This window comes from Prunus mume, linkage group LG4, assembly GCF_029339155.1.
Source record: "Prunus mume cultivar Tortuosa linkage group LG4, ASM2933915v1, whole genome shotgun sequence".
NCBI lineage: Eukaryota > Viridiplantae > Streptophyta > Magnoliopsida > Rosales > Rosaceae > Prunus > Prunus mume.
Genome location: NC_142701.1, coordinates 17,810,227 through 17,828,899, shown reverse-complemented (window position 1 = coordinate 17,828,899; position 18,673 = coordinate 17,810,227). Strand labels below are relative to the sequence as shown.

The following is an 18,673-nucleotide window of genomic DNA, read 5'->3' as shown; positions in this document are numbered from 1 at the left end:
ACTATCAGATTGCATCATTAATATTTTTTATGTCACTTGTGGTTCTCAAGGTTAGTATGTGCAATTACAAATAGTCCATACCGTTAGGTTTTGTCAAAAACTCATGTTAGTTTGCTTGATGTAATATATATATATATATATAAAACATCCATGAGATTCACATATCTATCATAAATAATCTCTACGAATTTTTTTAATTTTTTAATTTAAAATTCATAAAATTTTGATTTTCTTTTTAAAAATCCCCGGCTAAGTCATTGTTTGGCCTTATAATGGACTCTTCTCACCAGTGCACCCCAAAAAAGGCAAATGCTTGTTAGACTAACAAAAACGTAGGGGTGCACATTATTACCGAAAACCCGACCGAACCGGACCGGTTTCATTAAATTGCCTAAAAATTTAGACAAATGCCATGATGGGGAATTGATCTCTGCTCACAGTTAATATATAAAGCCCAAATACCACTGAACTGATGTGCCTTCTTGTGTAATGTGTGTATAATTGTATTATTTATTACAATCTAAACATTTTTTTTTAAAGTTAGGGTTTTCCCTGCCCCACACACTCTCCTTTTCTTTTTCTTTTCTCCCACCCCAGCCGACATCCCTTCTTTCTTCTGTTTCTCTCCATCTTTTTTTCTTTCCTCTTCCTCCCGCCGCTGCATCTTCTTCTTGATTTTTTTTTGGATAAATAGCTGCATTTTCTTCTTCTTCTTTCCCTCTTCTCTCCATCTTCTTCTTCTTTTCTTCTTCTTCCTCCCCATACCCTCAACCAGGAAGTGGTCCTTAATCTCAGTTCAATCCTCTGCCATCGATGCTCGCCGAACCAAACCAAACCGCACCGACTTCTCGGCGTGCCGATTGTAGTCGGTCTTGCATCTCCTCGGCGCGGCGGCGGTCTCCAAAATAGGTGCGCCGATGACCTCCGGTTCGGTGGTCGGCAACTCCTCCAAGACACGGTTATCGAACCGTGAACAGCCCTACAAAATCGAGAGAAATTGAGAGATATTCTGTACCACTTAACCTACTCTGCTGGACAGCCCAAATTTAATCTCGGGCCAACCTAAGGTTGCTAGAATTTCTGCGACAAAGGCTCTGTGTTCTTTTTTTAGTGGTTTGTGTTTATTTTTGGGTTTTGGGTTGGGTTTTCTGTGCAAACCAAAATAAGCTGTAAGTGGGCTCGAAGGCACAATAACCCGAAATGCTTCCGTCGAGGACGTAAGTTGCCATTTGTACCTTTGCATATTTGACATTGATGGGTCTCGGGTCAGTGAGAAGAAAAAGAGTGTTAGCGTAGCTGTGCCATGTTCTGCGTTTTGGTCAGGACTTAGAATTTACCAAAACAAAAAAAAGAAGAAAAAAAAGAAAAAGATCCGCGAAAGCAATAGTGAATCTCTTAGATTAGATCGATCACTTCGTATCCCTCTCATCGATTCGTCAGCTTAATTGATTTTCTTCCCGGTCTCAGTTTCTCAAGCAGGCAAGTCATTTTGTGTTTCAACAATTTTTGCTTCCAATTTAGGGCTTCTCTGATTAATTCGCGCTAAAATTGGCTGAATTTTCTTGGTGTTTGGTTGCAGGATTTCTCGAGTCTCAGTGTGACCTGAGAAATCGGCAATGGATTTGGTCTCTGGTTACAAGGTGACCTAACTTCTTCCTCTCTCTCTCTGTCTTTCTTTTGTCCTTACAAACTCGTTTGGTCTCTTATGGCTTCACGTGCAGGGGGTTGTAGGGCTCGTTTTTGGCAACGAGAAATCTGGTTCTTCAAATGAAGATAGGTACTTCACTCCTTCTCTATTCACCAAATTCCATACACACTACTCCCGCTGTTGCTTAGTTATAATTGTTGAATGGTATGTGACCAATCTACTCTGTCATTGTTTCAATATGTAGCTATGTTGAACGCTTGCTCGATTGTATTAGCAATGGTAAACTGTCAGAGGACAGGAGGACTGCTATGTTCGAGCTTCAATCTGTTGTGGCAGAAAGCTCTAATGCACAGCTAGCATTTGGAGCAATGGGTGATTGCTCCTCTTCTTGTTTGCAAATTGCAACAGTGGTTTAGTTTTTCATTTTATGTTTGTCATCTATGACATTTTTCATTCATTTATTTTTTTCTTTTTTGCAGGCTTTCCTGTTATGATGGGCATATTAAAGGAAGAACGCGATGATGTTGAAATGGTTGCTAAATTTTCTTCTTCTTTTCACATTTCCCCTTAATCGCATTGTTTTCCCCGAGTTATCATGTTGTAGAATCCGTTCTGGTGTTTTATTGAAACTGTTTGGGTGCCACTGATGAAACTGTTTTTATTTTCTGATAGAGATATTTCACTTTTACTGTATCTTTTTAGGTTTCTGGAATGCGAATGTGATTGTTATGTCCTTTTACCTGTCCCAGTGATTCTTATGAATTTTCCTCCAAACGTAATTCTTAATTTCAATTTATATTCATGCATAAAGTCTCATTTATGTTTTCCGCATGTGCAGGTTCGAGGTGCCCTAGAAACTCTTGTAAGTGCCTTGACTCCTATTGACCATGCAAAAGGCCCAAAGAATGAAATTCAACCAGCTCTAATGAATGCTGATTTGCTCTCCAGAGAAGCAGACAACATTTCACTTCTTCTGAGTTTGTTGGTTAGAGTTCTCTAATTATATTTGCAAAATTCTTTTCATCATTCTATTTAAAGTTGCTTGATTTTTGCTATATTTCTTGGTTATTGCACATAGTTTGACAATGTTTATATTTATTTTTGTTGTTTTTGCAGTCAGAGGAGGATTTCTATGTACGATATTACACTCTTCAACTTTTGACAGCTCTTCTCACAAATTCTCCAAATAGGTATCAGTTTAGAACTACTATTTCCCTTTAGTCTAATTTTTTTGGATTCTTTTAGTGGTTTTGGAAATAAATTTTTCTGAGTTCCTCTTCAGGTTACAGGAAGCCATTCTGACCATACCTCGTGGTATAACTCGCTTAATGGATATGCTTATGGATCGTGAGGTACAATTCACTGAATGATAATTTATCATTTTGCATTTAACTCTATTATCAACATGTTTCGCTACAATTTAACTTTTAAGCTAAAATTCATGTTTATTGGTCACCTCTCTATTTGAGGATTTTTTTGAAATCTTTTGGAACCTATGAATTATTGAAATATGATTGTGGTATCAATCTTTTCCTGTTGTTCAGTCATACTGAACTATTGTGTTTTCCTTCTAGGTTATACGAAACGAGGCCTTATTACTTCTTACTTACTTGACCCGTGAAGCTGAGGTGAGATTTTTCTCCCACATGATCCTTTGTCTCTTCTTTTTATTTAGTTAAATTTTTTGAACTTGTGACTGAAAAGTGCGTTTCTTTCCTTTTTTTTGAAAAGAGACTCAATATTTTGTTAGTGTAAACAATAAAATTACAATCAAGTGGGCAAGATGTCCATTCCAAAGTCCAACAGAACACTAATACATAAAAGCTATCAATTGCTAAACCATCAGAGCTGAAAAGTGTGTTTTTACCTTTTTATTAACTGATAGATTATTATGATTTCAGGAAATTCAAAAAATTGTGGTCTTCGAAGGTGCTTTTGAAAAGATTTTCAGCATCATCAAAGAAGAAGGTGGTTCCGATGGTGGTGTTGTTGTGCAGGTAATTCTCTTTGACTTATTCTTTTCATATTTAATTCCCTGTGTGACTTGTTTAAGTATCGTTGCTGATAAACCACTTGTCAAGCTTCCTTCTATGGATTAGTTTTGTGAAATTGACATGAATAAAAAAGCCTTTCTTTCTTTGGTAGGTTTAGATTTTATAACTATACTGATATTTTCACCAAATTTTATAGGTAAAATAAAAATTTTCCACTATTTCACTGCAAGGGATGCAAATGTTTGTTTGTTATATACTAAACTTGTGAAACACTTACTTGTCATGTTCTAATGCCTTGCTTATAGAGGGATGGCTGTTGGCACACTGTGTTACAAAATAAAATGTGTGTATTTCATAAATCAAGTTCCCATTTCTAATACCCGCTAATCTCTAAAAGAATTTGAGAAATCAATTGATTTTGGAAATGGTTCTAATGTAATACACTTCTGCAGGACTGTATTGAATTGCTGAACAATCTTATTCGGAAGAATGGATCTAATCAGGTTTTTAGTTTTTGCTGTAGCTCTTATTCTTGTAATCATTGTTGTCATTTGTGCATTTTGTTTATTTTTGCTTCTAATTAAAAACATGTGTCATTCAGGTACTACTGAGGGAGACGATAGGATTTGACCCCTTCATGTCAATTTTGAAGCTACGAGGGAGTACTTACAGCTTCACTCAACAAAAGGTTAGATACTCGATTTTCATAACTTTGTATTGCAGACTGTTTTATTTATTATGGCACAACTCTTACTGGTAATTTGTTGTTGACTTTGAATTAAACTCCATGCCAGTAGACAATTAATCTACTCAGTGCGTTGGAAACTCTTAATTTGCTAATAATGGGAGGTTCGGAGGCTAATCATGGAAAAGATGCAAATATGCTGACAAATAGGACAACCCTCGTTCAGGTAGTCTATGATACTCTCTCACTAAATTAAAAATTCTGTGATATGTAGTCTTTCTGATTTTTTAATTTGCTGGATGTAGAAGAAAGTCTTGGACCATCTTCTAATGCTGGGTGTGGAAAGCCAGTGGGCACCTGTTGCTGTCCGTTGTGTAGTAAGATAGTTCTTCACCTTCTTCATCCTCTCTCTCTCTCTCTCTCTCTCTCACTATATTATATACGACCAATCAATGTCAGCTGGACATAAAAGTACTTTACCTTTGAGCCTGTCATTATGGACTAATTACATGAACTCTCCGTATCTGTTTCCCTGAAACTTATGTGGCATGCTAGGTTATAAAATTAATGCTGATTTTCAAAAGGAAGACACATATTTGGCTTAGGAACTTTTTGGTAATGATGTTTATATAGTTCCTTGTAGAGATTGATGTAATTGTTAGGGTTTGTTCACTTTGTCAGGCACTACGATGTATTGGTAATCTGATTGCTGGACATCCCAAGAATCTTGATGCCCTTGCAAGCAAATTTCTTGGAGAGGGGCCGCAGGAACCTGCTTTGAACTCAATTCTTGAATCATCTTGCGGACATCCAGTATGCAAGAATTTGTTGCTGCAGATTATGTTTTTAAGAGCTTTTGTGAGGTTGATAATGTGTATATGCTTCTTATACCATTGATTACTTTGCTGTGCTTCGTGGGCATATTTAATTTATTACTGGCATACGAAAATTACAGCTTCATGATCGTATACTTTTTACTTCTAATTTTATGTTATAAATTTTCTTCCACCTGGTTTTTATCAGAAAAATGCTGATGGCCAAACTATGTTAGCGTCAACTTTGATTCCTCAACCTCATTCCATGGCTCATGCTCCTGTTGAGGAAGATGTGCACATGTCCTTTGGAAGGTTTGTGTATTGTATGTGCTTTTTTTCACTGCATGCTTCTAAATTCTCTGTTTATTTCAGGCTTGATTGAATTATCAAAACTTTGTTGCATCAGCTAAAGCTTGATCATCTTATTCTTTTCATCTTTCTTTGTTGGAAAAGCTACTTGTGCTAACTAATTTTATTTGCAGCATGCTATTACAAGGTCTTGCAGCATGTAACTTTGTTTAAATTTAGTTACAAAAGGTATACATCTGACACATGACATTAGAAATCCAGGCACTTAAACAATTATGGTTCAGCATCTATTGGGCTCAATCCCACATTAATTGGTTCTCAGGGCCGAACAGCCTTTAATGAAGTCCCTCTATTGGGCCCAAGCCCACATCAATTTGTTCTCAGTGGCCTTACAGCCTATTATACCACACCTGTGCGAGAGTGATTGCTGCGAGGAGAGAGAGAGAGAGAGAGAGAGAGAGAGAGATTGCTTTGCGAGGATGTCTGATCTGTAAGTTTTATTATTGCTTTTTAGGGTTCTGTTCCTGTATATGATTTTTTTGTTGCTTTCGTTTTTAATTGGTACATTACATTTAGGCGAGCTTGGATTAGCAACGCTGCCAGAGACTTCTTTCGATGAAACCGCTGTGGATAATCTAACGGGGAAGCGCAGCGTGTTTTGGACAACATCCGATTTATGTTGTATCTTATTTAAATTTAGTTTTTTTTTAGGGTTTTGTTGCAGATTGTTGTTTTCTGTTATGGCGAAATTGCTAGACGCTACTTACTTAATTGGATTGAGTCTTGGTATGGAAAACATACCAAGTGAGAACTTTTCAAATTCAGAGAAACCCTGGAATTAAAATGGGCGATCTTGAGCCAAATCCTTTCTATTTTTGATTGTTATATATAAACTTTAGTGTGTTAAAGAAGTCAATGTCTATTTAGGAGGTCAAATCCTGCAGCTGCAACTGCTGAGGAACCTCAGCCAGTTCACTTGTTTCGACTGAGCTGCTGCCTTTGCTGTATAATCATCGATTCAATGCCAAATATGGGGTACATGATGCTGCAACATTCCTGTCCTCCAAGTAGAGGCTTCACGCAATGCTGCCGCCCGATAAGTCTATTGGGCATGTTGGTATTGCTTTGTATTTGCAGCCGTGTCCCTTTCCCGGCTTGCAGGAGATTATAGATTTTCGGGAAAGGGGTGCGGCTGCAAATACAAAGCAATACCAACATACCCAATAGACTTATTGGGCGGCAGCATTGCGTGAAGCCTCCACTTGGCTGACAAGAATGTTGCAGCATCATGGACCCCATATTTGGCATTGAATCGATGATTATACAGCAAACGCAGCAGCTCAGGTCGAAACAAGTGAACTGGCTGAGGTTCCTCAGCAGTTGCAGCTGCAGGATTTGACCTCCTAAATAGACATTGACTTCTTTAACACACTAAAGTTTATATATAACAATCAAAAATAGAAAGGATTTGGCTCAAGATCGCCCATTTTAATTCCAGGGTTTCTCTGAATTTGAAAAGTTCTCACTTGGTATGTTTTCCATACCAAGACTCAATCCAATTAAGTAAGTAAGTAGCGTCTAGCAATTTCGCCATAACAGACAATCTGCAACAAAACCCTAAAAAAAAACTAAATTTAAATAAAGATACAACCTAAATCGGATGTTGTCCAAAACACGCTGCGCTTCCCTGTTAGATTATCCACAGCTGTTTCATCGAAAGAAGTCTCTGGCGGCGTTGCCTCATCCAAGCTCGCCTAAATGTAATGTATCAATTGAAAACGAAAGCAACAAAAAAATCATATACAGGAACATAACCCTAAAAAGCAATAATAAAACTTACAGATCAGACATCCTCGCAAAGCAATCACTCTCGCACAACAATCTCTCTCTGTAGAAGACTATGATTTTAAGGGTGTGGTATAATATGCTGTAAGGCCATTGAGAACAAATTGATGTGGGCTTGGGCCCAATAGAGGGACTTCATAAAAGGCTGTTCGGCCACTGAGAACCTATTAATGTGGGATTGAGCTCAATAGATGCTGAACCATAATTGTTTAAGTGCCTGGATTTCTAATGTCATGTGTCAGATGTATACCTTTTGTAACTAAATTTAAACAAAGTTACAACCTAAATCGGATGTTTTCATTAGATGTTGTATTGTGGATAAGGTTCAGGGTTATAATTCTGGATTTTCAATTGTTGCATACGCATTGCAACAGATGTGGATGTTATCATTAGTTGTATTTTGGTTAAAGTTCAGTGTTATAATTCTGGATTTTCAATTGTTGCATATGCATTGCAACAGATGTGAATGTTATCATTAGTTGTATTGTGGTTAAAGTTCAGTGTGATAATTCTGGATTTTCAATTGTTGCATACACATTGTGACAGATGTTGATGTTTTCATTAGATATTTAGAATTGTCAATTATTTTTTTTAATTTTTGATGGAGATTGTCAATTGTTGTATGTGCATTGTAGCAGATGTTAATGTTTTCATTGTGACAGATGTGAATGTTATCATTAGATGATGTACAAGTTCAGTGTTAATTCTAAATTATGGAATTTCAGTTGGTGCATATGCATTGTCACAGATGTGAATTTTATCATTAGTTTATTGTCAAACTTGCTTATCAAGCTCAATTATACTGTAGCTATGGACCTTCCTTGGACCAAACATTTTTTCAAATTGATACTTCCCTTCTTTAGCTTATGTGTGAGAAAATAAAGTGTAGTATCCAGATTCCTCTGTGCTAATATCTAAAAGGTTTCTTTCAAAAGCTTTTAATCATGCCCATTCCTAGAAAATAAGTATCCAGATTCATCTGTACAGATTTTACGAAGCTTTTGTAATAAATAGCCTAGAAATTGGTCCGGATTTACAAAATTCGACACTAACTATGATCCCAAAATGGCTAGAATTGAATCGAGAAGCATTCCCGTTAGACTAGTTGACACCATATCTTACATACGAATCAAATTATTGAAGATGAAAACTTTCAGCTTTTGCGGATGCCGCTAGTGACTCTTGCCTCCTTTTAGTTTTTGTAATCTCGAGTAACATTAGTGCGGGTGCTGCTCATAGAAAATCTAGGGAGAGAGATAAAAAGATATTACAACACAAACCATGCGCCCCTGTTAGGGAGAGTTCATAATGTTGAGGGAAAGATCTCATCTTTGAGATCTGTCCCTATGATTTTATGTATGAGTGATCACTTTGTATGATTTATTTTGAGGGATAGATTCAAAGACTTCATCTTTCCCGATGATTCATGTATTATCTTTTCATGTAGAGAGATTTTTTTCCGATTAAAGTTTACAACTTTTTCAATGTTTCGGGTATGTATAAAAAGATGGGGACCAAAAAAATAACCACTCATGTAGGTGCACAAAAGATATTTAAAACAACGAAGTTGAGATTTTTGCTTTAGTTTGTATAAATTATGAAGTGCAATCATTGAAAGAATGCGTAAGAAGACTCAAATTGCATAATGAGTAATCATTGGAAATGAATCCAAATAAGCAGGAAAGGAGAAAAATAAACAATGAATCCAGTTCTGTCTATTCCAAGATGATTCTTAGAGGCTGCTATTTCTTTTATTGATTGTTCAAAGCTTTTGTAATAGATAGCCTAGAAATTGCTCCACATTTACAAAATTCGACACTAACTATGAATGATCCCAACATGACTGCAATTGAATTGTGAAGCATTCCTGTTATAGACTAGTTGACACCACATCTTACATGAGAATCAAATTATTTAAGATGACAACTTTCAGCTTTTGCAGATGCAGCGACTCTGCCTCCTTTTAGTTTCTGTAATCTCAAGTTCCGTTAGTGCGGTTGCGGCTCATAGAAAATCTAGGGGATATTACAACACAAACCATGCGCACCTGTTAGTAATCAGGTTGATACATCAAACCTCAGTAATGTGAGCTTGTTTCAGAGTTCTTGTGCAATATCATACTGTTCCGTATTCAAAGCATACTGCCATTTTGGGGAGGAAGAAGAGAGGTTTTTATTTTTGTGGGGGAGGGGGCAGCCTGTGTGTTGGGGTTCAAAAGAGGAGGAGAAATTGGTAAGAGGAGAGTTCTTGTGCAATATCATAATGTCATAGGTGGGAATTGAAAAAATTATGTGGCACATTCATGATCACTAGATAAATTTGAATGATCAAGAAGATAACAAATGTATGGTCACGTATAAAAAAAAAAAAAAAGAATGGAGTCGTGTGTTGACAATGCTAAAGGCCCAAAGAATGAAATTCAACCAGCTCTAATGAACGCTGATTTGCTCTCCAAAGAAGCAGACAACATTTCACTTCTTCTGAGTTGTTGGTTAGAGTTCTCTAATTATATTTGCAAAATTATTTTCAACATTTCACCTACAACTCCAACCTGAAGGTGCTTGTTTTACATGTATGTATGTAATCTTGGGCCATATCGTACGCATTGGGTCTTGAGTTGGGCCATTTTCCTAACAAACAAAACCAGGGCCTGGTAAACCACAACATTGGACTGGAGGACAGCCCAAATTTAATCTTGGGCCTACTTAGGTTTGCTAGAGTTTCTACAACAAAGGCTTTGTGTTCATTTTTTTCGTGGTATTTTTTTTTTTTTTAGGCTTGCGGGCTGGGTATTCTGTGCAAACTAAATAAGCTGGAAGTGGGCTCAAAGGCACAATAACCCGAAATGCTTCGGCCGAGGACGTAAGTTGCCACTTGTAACTTGCCAGATTTGACATTGATGGGTCTTGGGTCAGTGAGTTTACACGTAATTAATTCTTTATTTTTTATAGGTTTAATATAACAAAACGTCCCTAAGCTTAAAACTATCAGTTGCATCATTAATATTTTTTATGTCACTTGTGGTTCTCAAGGTTAGTATGTGCAATTACAAATAGTCCATACCGTTAGGTTTTGTCAAAAACTCATTAGTTTGCTGATGTAATATATATATATATATATAAAACATCCATGAGATTCACATATCTATCATAAATAATCTCTACGAATTTTTTTAATTTTTTAATTTAAAATTCATAAAATTTTGATTTTCTTTTTAAAAATCCCCGGCCAAGTCATTGTTTGGCCTTATAATGAACTCTTCTCACCAGTGCACCCCAAAAAAGGCAAATGCTTGTTAGACTAACAAAAACGTAGGGGTGCACATTATTACCGAAAACCCGACCGAACCGGCCGAACCGGACCGGTTTCATTAAATTGCCTAAAAATTTAGACAAATGCCATGATGGGGAATTGATCTCTGCTCACAGTTAATATATAAAGCCCAAATACCACTGGACTGATGTGCCTTCTTGTGTAATGTGTGTATAATTGTATTATTTATTACAATCTAAACATTTTTTTTTAAAGTTAGGGTTTTCCCTGCCCCACACTCTCCTTTTCTTTTTCTTTTCTCCCACCCCAGCCGACATCCCTTCTTTCTTCTGTTTCTCTCCATCTTTTTTTCTTTCCTATTCCTCCCGCCGCTGCATCTTCTTCTTGATTTTTTTTTGGATAAATAGCTGCATTTTCTTCTTCTTCTTTCCCTCTTCTCTCCATCTTCTTCTTCTTTTCTTCTTCTTCCTCCCCATACCCTCAACCAGGAAGTGGTCCTTAATCTCAGTTCAATCCTCTGCCATCGATGCTCGCCGAACCAAACCAAACCGCACCGACTTCTCGGCGTGCCGATTGTAGTCGGTCTTGCATCTCCTCGGCGCGGCGGCGGTCTCCAAAATAGGTGCGCCGATGACCTCCGGTTCGGTGGTCGGCAACTCCTCCAAGACACGGTTATCGAACCGTGAACAGCCCTACAAAATCGAGAGAAATTGAGAGATATTCTGTACCACTTAACCTACTCTGCTGGACAGCCCAAATTTAATCTCGGGCCAACTTAAGGTTGCTAGAATTTCTGCGACAAAGGCTCTGTGTTCTTTTTTTAGTGGTTTGTGTTTATTTTTGGGTTTTGGGTTGGGTTTTCTGTGCAAACCAAAATAAGCTGTAAGTGGGCTCGAAGGCACAATAACCCGAAATGCTTCCGTCGAGGACGTAAGTTGCCATTTGTACCTTTGCATATTTGACATTGATGGGTCTCGGGTCAGTGAGAAGAAAAAGAGTGTTAGCGTAGCTGTGCCATGTTCTGCGTTTTGGTCAGGACTTAGAATTTACCAAAACAAAAAAAAGAAGAAAAAAAAGAAAAAAGATCCGCGAAAGCAATAGTGAATCTCTTAGATTAGATCGATCACTTCGTATCCCTCTCATCGATTCGTCAGCTTAATTGATTTTCTTCCCGGTCTCAGTTTCTCAAGCAGGCAAGTCATTTTGTGTTTCAACAATTTTTGCTTCCAATTTAGGGCTTCTCTGATTAATTCGCGCTAAAATTGGCTGAATTTTCTTGGTGTTTGGTTGCAGGATTTCTCGAGTCTCAGTGTGACCTGAGAAATCGGCAATGGATTTGGTCTCTGGTTACAAGGTGACCTAACTTCTTCCTCTCTCTCTCTGTCTTTCTTTTGTCCTTACAAACTCGTTTGGTCTCTTATGGCTTCACGTGCAGGGGGTTGTAGGGCTCGTTTTTGGCAACGAGAAATCTGGTTCTTCAAATGAAGATAGGTACTTCACTCCTTCTCTATTCACCAAATTCCATACACACTACTCCCGCTGTTGCTTAGTTATAATTGTTGAATGGTATGTGACCAATCTACTCTGTCATTGTTTCAATATGTAGCTATGTTGAACGCTTGCTCGATTGTATTAGCAATGGTAAACTGTCAGAGGACAGGAGGACTGCTATGTTCGAGCTTCAATCTGTTGTGGCAGAAAGCTCTAATGCACAGCTAGCATTTGGAGCAATGGGTGATTGCTCCTCTTCTTGTTTGCAAATTGCAACAGTGGTTTAGTTTTTCATTTTATGTTTGTCATCTATGACATTTTTCATTCATTTATTTTTTTCTTTTTTGCAGGCTTTCCTGTTATGATGGGCATATTAAAGGAAGAACGCGATGATGTTGAAATGGTTGCTAAATTTTCTTCTTCTTTTCACATTTCCCCTTAATCGCATTGTTTTCCCCGAGTTATCATGTTGTAGAATCCGTTCTGGTGTTTTATTGAAACTGTTTGGGTGCCACTGATGAAACTGTTTTTATTTTCTGATAGAGATATTTCACTTTTACTGTATCTTTTTAGGTTTCTGGAATGCGAATGTGATTGTTATGTCCTTTTACCTGTCCCAGTGATTCTTATGAATTTTCCTCCAAACGTAATTCTTAATTTCAATTTATATTCATGCATAAAGTCTCATTTATGTTTTCCGCATGTGCAGGTTCGAGGTGCCCTAGAAACTCTTGTAAGTGCCTTGACTCCTATTGACCATGCAAAAGGCCCAAAGAATGAAATTCAACCAGCTCTAATGAATGCTGATTTGCTCTCCAGAGAAGCAGACAACATTTCACTTCTTCTGAGTTTGTTGGTTAGAGTTCTCTAATTATATTTGCAAAATTCTTTTCATCATTCTATTTAAAGTTGCTTGATTTTTGCTATATTTCTTGGTTCTTGCACATAGTTTGACAATGTTTATATTTATTTTTGTTGTTTTTGCAGTCAGAGGAGGATTTCTATGTACGATATTACACTCTTCAACTTTTGACAGCTCTTCTCACAAATTCTCCAAATAGGTATCAGTTTAGAACTACTATTTCCCTTTAGTCTAATTTTTTTGGATTCTTTTAGTGGTTTTGGAAATAAATTTTTCTGAGTTCCTCTTCAGGTTACAGGAAGCCATTCTGACCATACCTCGTGGTATAACTCGCTTAATGGATATGCTTATGGATCGTGAGGTACAATTCACTGAATGATAATTTATCATTTTGCATTTAACTCTATTATCAACATGTTTCGCTACAATTTAACTTTTAAGCTAAAATTCATGTTTATTGGTCACCTCTCTATTTGAGGATTTTTTTGAAATCTTTTGGAACCTATGAATTATTGAAATATGATTGTGGTATCAATCTTTTCCTGTTGTTCAGTCATACTGAACTATTGTGTTTTCCTTCTAGGTTATACGAAACGAGGCCTTATTACTTCTTACTTACTTGACCCGTGAAGCTGAGGTGAGATTTTTCTCCCACATGATCCTTTGTCTCTTCTTTTTATTTAGTTAAATTTTTTGAACTTGTGACTGAAAAGTGCGTTTCTTTCCTTTTTTTTGAAAAGGGACTCAATATTTTGTTAGTGTAAACAATAAAATTACAATCAAGTGGGCAAGATGTCCATTCCAAAGTACAACAGAACACTAATACATAAAAGCTATCAATTGCTAAACCATCAGAACTGAAAAGTGTGTTTTTACCTTTTTATTAACTGATAGATTATTATGATTTCAGGAAATTCAAAAAATTGTGGTCTTCGAAGGTGCTTTTGAAAAGATTTTCAGCATCATCAAAGAAGAAGGTGGTTCCGATGGTGGTGTTGTTGTGCAGGTAATTCTCTTTGACTTATTCTTTTCATATTTAATTCCCTGTGTGACTTGTTTAAGTATCGTTGCTGATAAACCACTTGTCAAGCTTCCTTCTATGGATTAGTTTTGTGAAATTGACATGAATAAAAAATCCTTTCTTTCTTTGGTAGGTTTAGATTTTATAACTATACTGATATTTTCACCAAATTTTATAGGTAAAATAAAAATTTTCCACTATTTCACTGCAAGGGATGCAAATGTTTGTTTGTTATATACTAAACTTGTAAAACACTTACTTGTCATGTTCTAATGCCTTGCTTATAGAGGGATGGCTGTTGGCACACTGTGTTACAAAATAAAATGTGTGTATTTCATAAATCAAGTTCCCATTTCTAATACCCGCTAATCTCTAAAAGAAATTGAGAAATCAATTGATTTTGGAAATGGTTCTAATGTAATACACTTCTGCAGGACTGTATTGAATTGCTGAACAATCTTATTCGGAAGAATGGATCTAATCAGGTATTTAGTTTTTGCTGTAGCTCTTATTCTTGTAATCATTGTTGTCATTTGTGCATTTTGTTTATTTTTGCTTCTAATTAAAAACATGTGTCATTCAGGTACTACTGAGGGAGACGATAGGATTTGACCCCTTCATGTCAATTTTGAAGCTACGAGGGAGTACTTACAGCTTCACTCAACAAAAGGTTAGATACTCGATTTTCATAACTTTGTATTGCAGACTGTTTTATTTATTATGGCACAACTCTTACTGGTAATTTGTTGTTGACTTTGAATTAAACTCCATGCCAGTAGACAATTAATCTACTCAGTGCGTTGGAAACTCTTAATTTGCTAATAATGGGAGGTTCGGAGGCTGATCATGGAAAAGATGCAAATATGCTGACAAATAGGACAACCCTCGTTCAGGTAGTCTATAATACTCTCTCACTGAATTAAAAATTCTGTGATATGTAGTCTTTCTGATTTTTTAATTTGCTGGATGTAGAAGAAAGTCTTGGACCATCTTCTAATGCTGGGTGTGGAAAGCCAGTGGGCACCTGTTGCTGTCCGTTGTGCAGTAAGATAGTTCTTCTCCTTCTTCATCCTCTCTCTCTCTCTCTCTCACTATATTATATACGACCAATCAATGTCAGCTGGACATAAAAGTACTTTACCTTTGAGCCTGTCATTATGGACTAATTACATGAACTCTCCGTATCTGTTTCCCTGAAACTTATGTGGCATGCTAGGTGATAAAATTAATACTGATTTTCAAAAGGAAGACACATATTTGGCTTAGGAACTTTTTGGTAATGATGTTTATATAGTTCCTTGTAGAGATTGATGTAATTGTTAGGGTTTGTTCACTTTGTCAGGCACTACGATGTATTGGTAATCTGATTGCTGGGCATCCCAAGAATCTTGATGCCCTTGCAAGCAAATTTCTTGGAGAGGGGCCACAGGAACCTGCTTTGAACTCAATTCTTCGAATCATCTTGCGGACATCCAGTATGCAAGAATTTGTTGCTGCAGATTATGTTTTTAAGAGCTTTTGTGAGGTTGATAATGTGTATATGCTTCTTATACCATTGATTACTTTGCTGTGCTTCGTGGGCATATTTAATTTATTACTGGCATACGAAAATTACAGCTTCATGATCGCATACTTTTTACTTCTAATTTTATGTTATAAATTTTCTTCCACCTGGTTTTTATCAGAAAAATGCTGATGGCCAAACTATGTTAGCGTCAACTTTGATTCCTCAACCTCATTCCATGGCTCATGCTCCTGTTGAGGAAGATGTGCACATGTCCTTTGGAAGGTTTGTATATTGTATGTGCTTTTTTTCACTGCATGCTTCTAAATTCTCTGTTTATTTCAGGCTTGATTGAATTATCAAACCTTTGTTGCATCAGCTAAAGCTTGATCATCTTATTCTTTTCATCTTTCTTTGTTGGAAAAGCTACTTGTGCTAACTAATTTTATAATAATTTGATTATCTTGCAGCATGCTATTACAAGGTCTTACCTTGAGTGAGAATGACGGTGATCTTGAGGTAATGTAATACTTCAGTAGTATCTGAGTTTTGGAAAAGACTAGAATATATCTGTTCCATTAGCTAATATATTGAGGTGCAGACATGCTGCAGGGCTGCTAGTGTTCTTTCTCATGTAATGAAGGACAATATCCAGTGCAAGGAAAGGGTATGCAGTTATATCGTCTTCTGAGATCTGTCTTCTGATGTAGCAATTATTTGATTTACCGATTTTATGCCAACCATGCACTTGCATTACCTTTGATGCTCGCTTTATTGTATTATCACTCATCAAAAAGAAAAAGAATTAAAATCGTCGTCAAGTTAAAAAATTTATTGGGCTTGCTTGCTTTTGGAATGTTATGCTCAATTATTAGATCAGTCTTACAATGTTCTAATCTTATGAAACAATTTGCAGGTTTTGCGTATTGAACTCGAGGCACCTACACCATCTTTAGGGGCTCCTGAGCCTCTAATGCACCGTGTGGTAAAATACTTAGCCCTTGCCTCTTCCATGAAAAACAAAGATGGAAAATCAAGTGGAAACTCATATGTTGAACCAATTATCTTGAAATTGCTGGTCACTTGGCTATCTGATTTCCCTAGTGCTGTGAATTGCTTCCTAGATTCACGTCCCCACATCACATATCTTCTTGAGTTGGTCTCCAATTCGTCTACTACAGTGTACATAAAGGGATTGGCGGCTGTTCTTCTTGGGGAGTGTGTAATCTACAACAAATCAGTTGAAAGTGGGAAGGATGCTTTTACTATAGTTGATTCTATAAGCCAGAAGGTTGGGCTCACGTCATACTTTCTGAAGTTTGATGAGATGCAGAAAAGCTTCCTTTTCACCTCTGCAAGGTCTACTCAGCCCCGTAAACAACTAACCAGATCTGCTTCTGCTAGTATGGTAGAGATTGAAGATGTTGATGAGAACAATTTATTGGATCAGAAGAATGAGGATCATCCAGTTCTCTCCTCAATCTTTGATGCTCCATTTGTAAACCTTGTTAGGAGCTTGGAGGTGAACATCAGAGAGAAAATCGTTGAGGTTTACAGTCATCCAAAGAGCAAGGTGGCAGTGGTGCCAGCAGAATTGGAACAGAAGAGTGGGGAAAGTGATAGGGAGTATATAAAGCGGCTGAAAGCATTTGTGGAGAAGCAATGCTCTGAGATACAGGTATTGTTTTGTGTACACAAGCTCTTGGCTTCCCGTTTTCTTTGTGGCATTTTTGGTACCATGAAATCTGTTTTCTGAAGAGTATGTCACAACGTACAACAATAGTTAGGACTTAAGAGGCAATCAGTAGAGAAGTGTTTGGATCCGGCCATAAGTAGGCTAGGGCTACTTATGGGCGGATCTCTGCAAAGATGTGGATTGGAGCCTCCATGGGTGTTTAATGGTGTGGGTTGGCCTCCATCTATTTTCCAGAAATGCAATTTTCAATCACGTATGCAACACCATTCAATCCTGAGTTTGATAGAAGTGCCCTTTGTGATGTAAAAGAGTACCCTAGTTGTCTCTGGAATAAGCATGCCGTGGTATGAATGCTTGAATATAATTGTATTAAAAAATATGGTTGGTTTGATATTCTTTCTTGTCTTTCAGGACCTCCTTGGTCGCAATGCAACTTTGGCTGAGGACGTGGCAACGACTGGTGGGGGCAGCAGTTATGCCCGGCCTGAGCAGGGTGTGGGATCAGACAGAGTCCAGGTAGAGACATTGAGACGAGATCTTCAAGAAGCATCTAAGCGGTTGGAGTTAGTCAAGGCAGAGAAAGCCAAGATTGAATCAGAGGCATCCATGTATAGAAGCTTAGCTGGTAAGATGGAATCTGATCTGAAGAGCCTGTCGGATGCTTACAACAGTCTTGAACAGGCGAATTTTCATCTGGAGAAGGAGGTGAGAGGCCAGCAGGGCGTAGGAGGGTCTTTGTCCGTTCCAGATGTAGAGGGAATTAGAGCAGAGGCAAGGGAAGAAGCTCAGAAGGAGAGTGAGGCAGAACTGAATGATCTTCTTGTGTGCCTTGGACAAGAACAGACCAAGGTGGAAAAACTGAGTGCAAGGTTGTTGGAGTTAGGGGAGGACGTGGACAAGCTGCTTGAAGATATTGGAGATGATATGGGCCTGCCTGCTGATGGTGAAGAGGAGGAAGACTGATGATGATGCTGACGTCTTACATTTTATTTTTATTTCATGGCGTGATCTCATCATTCATCTTCCTGGTATGGAATGGATGGTGGTGGACGGGGTTTATGCTTGGCTCTGCCTTTGTACATTTCTGGTGGAATTTGTACAGTTGATATTTATTATCATTAATACTCGAAGATTCTGGATCAAACTGTTTTTTTTTCCTCCTCAAATTTAATTTATACTCGTTTGATTGGTAATTATTCAAAGTTTCAATTTATTCTCCTTCCAGTATCCTTCAGGTCTGTATTGTTTTTTGCTAGTTTTTGGACTGATAAAAAACCTTCACATTTCATTGGAAGGGAGAATCGAATTTAGGAGCTCGAATGGATGGTAAATGCTCTTAACACTTGGCTACAAGGCCCTTGCGAAAGTTCATATTTCTTTTCCTTACATTTCTTTTCTCACTTGGGTTCCAAGTCTCATGCGCTGGTTCATATTTCTTTTCCTTAAAAAAAAAAACAAAACAAAATAGTCATAGTGAAAATACGTCTAGCCAACCTAAAAAGATACCTAAGTCGAAAGAAAAACAACTGT

The 18,673-nt window shown here is 37.4% G+C and overlaps 2 protein-coding genes across 8 annotated transcripts; both read left to right on the top strand.

Annotated features, from left to right (window-relative positions):
• The first annotated feature begins 568 nt into the window (after positions 1 to 568).
• On the top strand, positions 569 to 9,840 carry LOC103344022 (golgin candidate 6-like). 7 transcript variants are annotated; one of them, XM_089049739.1, is made up of 17 exons: positions 569 to 1,479; positions 1,580 to 1,640; positions 1,722 to 1,777; positions 1,893 to 2,020; positions 2,128 to 2,180; positions 2,487 to 2,633; positions 2,765 to 2,838; positions 2,931 to 3,000; positions 3,223 to 3,276; positions 3,550 to 3,645; positions 4,095 to 4,145; positions 4,244 to 4,330; positions 4,440 to 4,553; positions 4,633 to 4,704; positions 5,009 to 5,140; positions 5,351 to 5,454; positions 9,239 to 9,840. In XM_089049739.1, exons 2-17 carry the CDS (start codon positions 1,617 to 1,619, stop codon positions 9,261 to 9,263), a joined length of 1,287 nt encoding a protein of 428 aa, XP_088905865.1. In that variant the 5' UTR covers positions 569 to 1,479; positions 1,580 to 1,616; the 3' UTR covers positions 9,264 to 9,840. The 7 variants fall into 7 exon arrangements, 6 of the variants coding, with proteins under 6 accessions (XP_088905865.1, XP_088905864.1, XP_088905863.1 ...); XM_089049738.1 differs by having other exon boundaries at positions 9,230 to 9,840; XM_089049737.1 differs by lacking the exon at positions 9,239 to 9,840 and adding an exon at positions 5,625 to 6,024.
• A 1,005-nt stretch (positions 9,841 to 10,845) lies between these two features.
• On the top strand, positions 10,846 to 18,287 carry LOC103329782 (golgin candidate 6). Its single transcript, XM_008232293.3, has 20 exons — positions 10,846 to 11,762; positions 11,863 to 11,923; positions 12,005 to 12,060; positions 12,176 to 12,303; positions 12,411 to 12,463; positions 12,770 to 12,916; positions 13,048 to 13,121; positions 13,214 to 13,283; positions 13,506 to 13,559; positions 13,833 to 13,928; positions 14,378 to 14,428; positions 14,527 to 14,613; positions 14,723 to 14,836; positions 14,916 to 14,987; positions 15,286 to 15,468; positions 15,629 to 15,732; positions 15,918 to 15,966; positions 16,049 to 16,114; positions 16,364 to 17,125; positions 17,555 to 18,287. Exons 2-20 carry the CDS (start codon positions 11,900 to 11,902, stop codon positions 18,104 to 18,106), a joined length of 2,742 nt encoding a protein of 913 aa, XP_008230515.2. The 5' UTR covers positions 10,846 to 11,762; positions 11,863 to 11,899; the 3' UTR covers positions 18,107 to 18,287.
• The last annotated feature ends 386 nt before the right edge of the window (positions 18,288 to 18,673 follow it).